This window comes from Charadrius vociferus, unplaced genomic scaffold (genome assembly GCF_000708025.1).
Source record: "Charadrius vociferus isolate BGI_N301 unplaced genomic scaffold, ASM70802v2 scaffold53, whole genome shotgun sequence".
Lineage (NCBI taxonomy): Eukaryota > Metazoa > Chordata > Aves > Charadriiformes > Charadriidae > Charadrius > Charadrius vociferus.
Window position 1 is genome coordinate 366,915 of NW_009647574.1, and position 8,108 is coordinate 375,022.

The window sequence follows — 8,108 nt, forward strand, 5'->3', positions numbered from 1 at the left end:
CCCAACCAGGCGTTTCAGCTCCTCCGTGCCTTAGTCTCCTTGCCGGTGAAATGGGACTGTCAATAGTTTCTACTTCAGTGAAATGTTACAGAACTTAATTGATTAATGAGTGTAAATGATGGGATGGCCTTGAGCAACAGGTGTGCTATCACCTTTGTAAATGGAATGTTTGATGTTCAATAAACACAACCCAGTTCCTTTGGATTATAAAATGTTTTGTATAATTACTAAGAGCTTCACCAGACCCTATTAATTTCCTCCGTCGTGCAAAGCACCACAGCCGTCCCGCCGCAGACCCCTTCCTGCGCTGCCGAGCTTCCGCTCCTGCAGCCCCAGCCCCCCACGGTCCCCCCCACGTGCATCTCAGTGCTGCTCTGCCCACAAAGCCTGAACAGAATAAACTCTTTTTGCTGACACGGGACTTGCCTGTTATCCCACAGCAAATGTGCTTCGGAACAAGGACTAACCCTAATTCACTGACTCTAGGCATAAAAGTGGCCTGAGCATCTCCTCACACCACCACCCCCCGAAAGCCCCTCTGCCCTCACCTCGTCCTCAGCAGATCCTCATGTTGGAAAGCTGCTCCCGTCCCACTCAAATCCCTTTGTTCATATTTAAAGTACTTCAATCTGGCAGAGCCTAAATACGGCCTCGCACAGCGAATGGAAGCAGCTCTTCAGAAACATTAATATTCAGTGTAAGCGCAGACATAGTGCCAACTGCACCCTTGGCAGGGAGAAGCAGATTTTAACTGAAGGAAGCCCGAGAGCCACAGCTTTTTAGGAGGAGGTTACCAAGCTAATAGGAAGTGGGTGGAGGCACAGAATGAAATGCTCTTTCTTAGCCAATAATTTCCCTTTTGAGATTAAGGAAAAAAAATACTGTAGGATTTTTGTGTGAGCTGGGAGGCAAGAATAGCACTAAAAAAACCAAAACAGGGAACATTGCTGTCTCTCTGTGCATGTTTTTCTTTTCAAAAGGATTTCACTGGTGTGAAACTCAGCATTTGTCTGCCAATTGTGGCGGCCACTTCTGCACCGGCTGTGCCCTCTTTGCTAGGGGCAATGCACACCCGTCACCGCTGCGCTCTGCCGACCCCAGTTACAGCTGCCCGCGCGTCCCACTGCCCGAGGACGGGATGCTGTCCTCAGCCTCGCTCGCCTCCTCCAGATGCAGACCTGGCATCAGCACGGCACCGCTCTCGACTGTGTCAGCCTGACGCCAGCATACCGGCTCTTCCCCACCGTGCCGAGCAGATGCTGCAGCCCAGGAAAATATGTCCACTCACTTGGCCTAAGCACAGAGTAAAGCTAGTTTTTAAAGCAGCCCGTTTATATAATAATTCAAATTATTGCTAGCGATGCAGCAGTGTCAGACTTGTGCTAATGTACTGAGGGACTAAATACAACCCTTTGTGCTCCATTCTCCTTCTCAAGGGTAGCAAGACGTTTCATCACTGCTACATGGCTCAACGGCTGCTTGTGAAATGCTCTGAGATCTCAGGAGTGCAACTATCTCATTTTATAATCAAAAACATGCTGTACAGTATGGCATAACAGCACTAAAATCTGTGTTTACAGTATGCTTGCTTTGGTCTGTTGTGTGAAATCACATTTTGCAGCTGCATCAGGGTGTTACTGGGGAGGGACTCCCGCACGCTCCCGGCAGCACCTCTCGAGCAAGTTCCTCACGTCCAACAAATGCATGCGGTTTGTTACACACCGGGAAGAAAAGCATCCAAATTCTCACCAAAAAAGACTTCATCTGAATCCCAGCATGGCTGTCAAGTCAAGCCCATAAAATGGCAATTCAAGAACACGTAATTGTCATCGGTCCTTACCCATATACGGCTTTGTGCCAGCAATGGTGGTGACTTGTATTTCTTTAGTCAGCATCGTGGCAATATTGAAATCGGTGATGTGCACGTGCCCTGAAAGACAGAGGTTGAAGTGTAACTTGACTTGCTGTAATTTCACATGAGAAACAGCTTTGAATCAGAAACTGAAATACTCTATGGAAAGGAGCTTCAAGGAAAAAAAATTCTGGTGGGAGAATTGATAGAAAATATTTCAGCTCATGGGCTTCTTACAGATGTATCTTGTTACATCAAATATGCCCTTATTTACCCTTTGGGGAGCAAAAAATGTTCTCCAAGAGGTCATCTAATGATGATTGTTTTGAGTCTTTATAAATTTTGGAGGAAAGAGAACTGAACTTTTCTTGCAGAAAAACATGCACTATGTTTTTGGAAAAAGATAAAATCCTTGATATTTTTTGCTGTCTAGCTACTTGTCCTTTGGTGTTCCCAGGTACTAAGCACTCTCTCCATTTTCCTCTTTAGAGGATGTCTCTAGAATGGAACAAAATAGCTTTGGCAGCAAGCAGAAAAGCCTTGCGCAAGGAATTCAAACATCATGAAACCCCCCTGGTGGGGTAGGAATGGTTTCTGCTGTCACTGCCACCATGTGCACAACTGCTGCCTGCAAACCCAAAAGGGAATAAAAGGGGCGGATGTGATTTGCAGGGATGAGAAAGGAAATGCTTCCACCTAGCTCCTGCCGGCTCTTTCACTTGCACTTACTTTTTTTGTTTGCAGGCACTTAATTTATTATTCCTTACTCGCTAAACTCCTACCAGCGAGCAGCAGAGCAACCGCGTAGAGCAGTACAGGGGATCAATACAAGGGAATTTCTTTTAAACTTGTGGGTTAGCTCAGCCTCATTCGTCTGATTCCACGCAGAGTCTTTTCTCCTTCCCGACCTCACGCACCTCCTCCTTGGGCACTGACCCTGCCCAGCCCTGACAGAGCCGGGCTCCTTATCAGAAGCATCAGATGTTTTGTATGTTGTGTTTTGCTGACTCATCACCTCCTCTGCAATAACAGAGGGTGGCCGAGTTGCTGTTGTTTCCTCTGACCACAGAGCTCAAACCAAAGCAGCTTTTTACTGATGGAGACGCTATGACAACACTTCCCTCAGTCATCAGCTCCGACAGCTGGAAATTCACTGCTGCTGTAGTTCACCAGTTAAAGTAGAATAAGACCACCTTTGTATGTCTAAAAGTAGATGCTTCAGTAATGAACTCCTGTTGTCCTGTCTGGATGCTATGACACGTTGAAGTAAATCTTCACAATTGTGCCTATATATATCTGTTACAGGAGAACAGTGATACCAGTTTGCCTGCTGCACATATCTGATCTAGCTGGGAAAATGTGGGGAATAAAAGTAGAATTTGTGATTTCATCTAAAACAAGTGTGTCACATCCATGCTCCTGCCCGTGTCTCCTCCACGACACATGCAGTGTGTAAAGCAGAGGAGCCTCTTGCCCGCTCTCCATATCAGCCCGTGGACAGTGTGCGAAACGTGCTCCGGAGCACTCACACCCGAAGTGCGCGTCCTGCAGCGCGGGGGGGGCCGGACGTGCGTGTCCAGCTCCTCCAGAGACAGGCGAGGAGCGGACCAGGCGCCCACCAGAACTGGGGGAGGCAGCCTGCCACGCTTTGTGCAAACCTGGGCACCTTCAGCGCTTGGGCTGTGCGTTGCCAGGGACAAGGACCCTCTGTGTCAGCACCGGCTCCTGCGTCCCACCGAGCCCTGTCCGCACCCCTCCCGCCGGCACAGACATGACCCTCACGTCTGGCCACAAGGCCATGGGATCACACCACAACCGCTCAACTTCCACCTCTGTGTCCACCTCTGGCGAGGAAGAATACATCCCTCAGCCCCTCCCCGTGAAGTTATCATCCAGCTTCTCAGCAATTTCAAATCCCACCATCGTCCTGCCTCGGGCAGGGAAGGGGCAGGCACAGCGCGGCAGGAGCACGACCTGCCAACAGCCCGTCCGGGCAGGACCTGTCCCTGCACTCGGGGCTCTCTGCGTGTCCCACCCAGACAGATTTCCTTATCAAACCTGTGCTGCTTGCCAGGCTTGAGTTTGAAGGAAGAAAAGAAAACTTGTGGCCCCTCCGGTGAGCCGTGGGCACTGCTGGGAGTGCGAGCGAGGTGTCAGAGTCGCCCCTCACCCGTACCCGAACGACCTGTCAAGAGCACGTGTCCCTCCTTGCTGCTCACACTGCTTCACACATCAGCTGTTCCCTCTCTTCTTCAGTCTGCCCGCTAACGAACGGGCGTCAAATCGCTGGGGAGTACTTGAGAGAAAAGAAGGACAGACAACTGTCTTGTCTGGATATGTCCTCTACGTCCTTGCATTGCTTTTCCTTTCATCTCCAGCTCTCACTCCACTTTGTGGGGAGCTGTTTTCATAAACATGAATCATAAAGACTTATTAAGAATTTGATATTCCAAGCACAAACGTGCCTTTCTCTGGATGCATCTTTTAAACTACTCACTTCAAATAAATCACAAGTTTTATAAACTAGCCCACTTGGGAAATTACCAACTCAAGCCAACGAGGCTGAGGAAGACGGCTCCGGCCGGCACGACGGGGCTGCGCGACAGAACGGGGTGGTCCGGGCGACCAGGGATGGCAGCTACTGGTAACCAAGGGGGAAGCGCTGGATGTTGCTGCTGAGCTTTAGGGTCAACCTTAGGGCTCATGTTTTCCTGATTGCTCAGCGTCTCTAGCTGCAGCCAGTTTGCAGAGAGCCGTACGCCACATTATGTCCTTCCCGAAGCTCACCTGTCTGCCCGAAACTGGCACTGTCCGATCAAGCCTTTGGTTCTGCGTTAAGGCAAAGAATTTTCTGATTGTATTCAGCACCTCTGTTACTACATAATTCCTCCACCTTTCTAGAGCATCTTTTGTGCAAGAAGTATAAGGCCTCTGTAGATTCAAGCAAGTTAACGTTTCAAAGAACATGAAACTGGAGACATTCGGAGCAGTGGAGTACAGAGGCTCTTGGACAGACTGCGCTGTAACTTTCTTACCTGAGACTGGAGAGCACACGGGCTACACATGTGGTGCCTGCATTGGCATGAACGCGCCCTCTTCAGCACTGCCCTCGAGAACCTTTCGGCAGTGGCACCAGAAAGGTACAAGCCATTATGGGGCTCTTGCAAAAAAACTCTGAGTTTTACTAGAGATAAAACTGAGCTTTTCTTCAATTTTATTAGACAAAGGACCTGGCCAAAAGCTCCTGATGAATTACTCACAATTCCTGGAAACTGCCATCTGTTATATTCTTTTATTCCCAGGTGAGCTGTGCTGTCATTGAGCCAAATCGATACTCTTGTCATTAAAGGAGGAAATCACTTTGTGCTTGGAATGACTGCTGCAGGTGGTCATTGTTGCAGGCTGAGGATTTTTCGTTGTGGGACCTGATCGCAATCTCTGATGTCGAACAACTGCTTTATTTATTGCACAGAAAGACGTTTGCCTGACATCCCACCTTATTTATGGCTCACTTTAATTTCTTAGCTGAAATCGATATGGTAATACAGAATGTCACTGACGAGGGTGACAGCAGCAAACGCATGAGGGGTGTGTTAAGGTCACGACAGTCAGCAGCAGGACACCACGTGTCAGCTCATGGCATCATGAGAGGCATTTGCACTATCAAAGCCCTGAACCAGCCTCCTACACAAAGATGAGATGATGTGCACAGAGGCTCCTGCAGCCTCGTCAGGGCTTAACACCAGCAGAAAGGGCACTGCGGTTTGTAACAGACGTGAGCGCCTTTCGGCACGTACATCTGAAAGGGAGCAGGAGTCACAGCTGGAAAGGTGCTTCACAGCTGGAAAGGAAGATGGGCCAAAGGGCAGAGTGAGGTGGCAAGAACAGTCTAAAAACCAAAGGACTGAAGTCTGATTGCTGAAGGTCTTCAGGTGCTTCACACTCTCAGGGGACTGGTCTCAATCAAGAACATTATAAAAAATTGATGCTGGCAAATAGCATATATTTTGTGATCAGAGTTGTGAAAGCCTGGTGAAGGGAGAGGAGAAGCAACGGGGAGCTGCAGACCATTCCACGGGGAAAGAGGTACTGAAAAACAAGTGCAATCTACTAGGCTAAATATAGATAAACACGCTATGATAACAGTTGCTCCAGGGACGGGAAAAAATTGCACACTGTTTGCACACATCTTTCTGTATGCATGAGAGGACACACCTTTGCTGCCATGGATGAAGGAAAGAAATACAAGCAGTCACAGTCAGAAGGACAGTGAATTCAAGGGTAAATCCACAGAAAATAACTGAAACCTCTGCAACAGTTAAAACATCACAGCGAGCAGAGAATGGGCTCAAAAATCAACCCAAATTGCAGTGTCATTATAGACGCTTGCAGGTTACACCCCGCTGAATGCAACTGCAGAGCCAAGCAGAGCCTTTTCCCCTCTGTTTTTCCCTCTTTGGGAAATGCTGACCTACATTTCCACGGCTCTCGTGCTCCCTCTCGGGTGGCTGTATCGCCCCACTCCTACGGGGCACAGGGGCTGTTGGAAGATGGTGACAGGTCACCCGAGCGTGTCCCCTGGTGAGGACTGACCGAAGGCAGCCCCGGCCGTGCCGGCAGCCCCGCTGGCCGAGCAGGTCCACGGTGCCTCGGTGGGGGTTGGCGGAGGGGAGGACGGGGTCTCTGCATCGGCTGTGCACGGGGCAACAGCAGGAGAAGAACCCGGTGAGGCAGGAGAGAGGCTACAGCACTTGGAGGCAGAAGCAGGTTTGCTGACAGCTCCTAAATAAATAATTAGCTGGCACTTTGAAATTAGAGGTCATATGCAAAACAGGTGGAGTGCGGGCTTCGGTGCTGCCAGGCAACCCTCCTCACGCAGCAGAGCCACCGCCATTCCGTGGGAGCCGCAGCATCTCCATTACAGTCTCTGAAGTGATAACCAATTCAGATACACCTGGTCCCTGGACTGACTTTCTCTCTGCGAGTGCCTCGCTGCAGCTGCTAGCGAAGATTTCTCACAACAAGCCAGTTACATGGATTGGCAAAAAATACAAAATGACAAAGTGTTTTTCTAATGAGTTAAAAGCTAATAAATATCAGACAACTCTTTACTGCGAGAGCTTTGCCAGGACAAAAAAACGTGTTTAGAGAGTAATGCAAGAATATAGGTAGAGTTTTGCCTGAGAAAAAGACTAAAGAAAAAATGATAGCAACATCTATAATATCGCCAGCCCCAAATCCTCTTCAAAGCTCCCTCCCAATATCAAATGCTCAAGGAAAATCACCTGAATGAAGATTATCTGTTCACCCATATTTCGTTCTGTTTGTGAGCACTCATTACACACAGCCTGCAATTGCATGAGCAGCTCCATTCAAATGATTACTTTTTAAGCAACGGCCAAGAAGGACTTTAAATGAGGTCTGCTAGACAACTGAGCCCCAGCAGCACGAAGTGTCGCCCCTGCCAGTGCCTTCCAGAGACAGCAGAAGGTCAGTCAGTCAGACTAAACACCCCCAGAAATACCGCAGCATCACAGGGTGCCCAGTGCCCTGAAGGTACACGATGCTGCCACTCAAAAATCAAAAGACAGCAACCAAAGCACCAAAGGATGGTCTGGTTCCTCACGGAACCGAGGGAGAAAAGGCAACACCAAATGAGGAAAAGAGCAAACATCTAAACTTGAACTTGGGTGTCCTGTTTCTGACTCTGCTTTTATGCATTTGCATGACCACAAAGCAACTGGCACTTACCATGCTCATCCAGTAGAATGTTGTCAGGCTTGATGTCCCTAAGAAAAAAGGCAGAGAAGGGGAGAGAGCCATTAGCTTAGAAATGGGACATGCCACATGGCTGGAGACACTCGAGGGAAGCCCAGGCCCTGGGGGGACATGCTCCCAGAGACATCGCGCCCGAGAAGGTGTCTTTGCTGGGGCTCTTCAGCTCTGACGTTCCTGCAGGGTTTGGTTTAGGCATGAGAGAATGACTACTGGAACAGCAAGAGCAGAAATAGTGGTACAGGGCTACGGCTGCGAAGCTGCTGTGGTTTGGTCTAGCAGCACCCAGGTAGTCCACCCGCAACATTAGAACTTTTTATCTTTTTTCTCATTCTACTTCTTAATCTGTTTCAATACTATATTGAGACCTGTTCCCCATTTACTCAGTAAAAATCAAATTATTTTAGCATCTTTGTTCTAGAAACAAGTAAGTTCTGCACATTTTTTTTTTTCCTGAATGAAAAAAAAAACCTCAGACAAC

General features: G+C 48.7%; 1 protein-coding gene across 1 annotated transcript in view; it reads right to left on the reverse strand.

Annotated features, from left to right (window-relative positions):
* The window catches only part of STK32A (serine/threonine kinase 32A), a 30,692-nt gene that overhangs the window by 7,103 nt on the left and 15,481 nt on the right, over nt 1-8,108 (reverse strand). Inside the window, exons 5-6 of the mRNA XM_009880904.1 lie at nt 7,604-7,641; nt 1,841-1,930 (exon numbers count right to left, since the gene is read on the reverse strand). Of these exons, the coding sequence (XP_009879206.1) occupies nt 1,841-1,930; nt 7,604-7,641 (128 nt within the window). The remainder of the gene's footprint in view (nt 1-1,840; nt 1,931-7,603; nt 7,642-8,108) is intronic.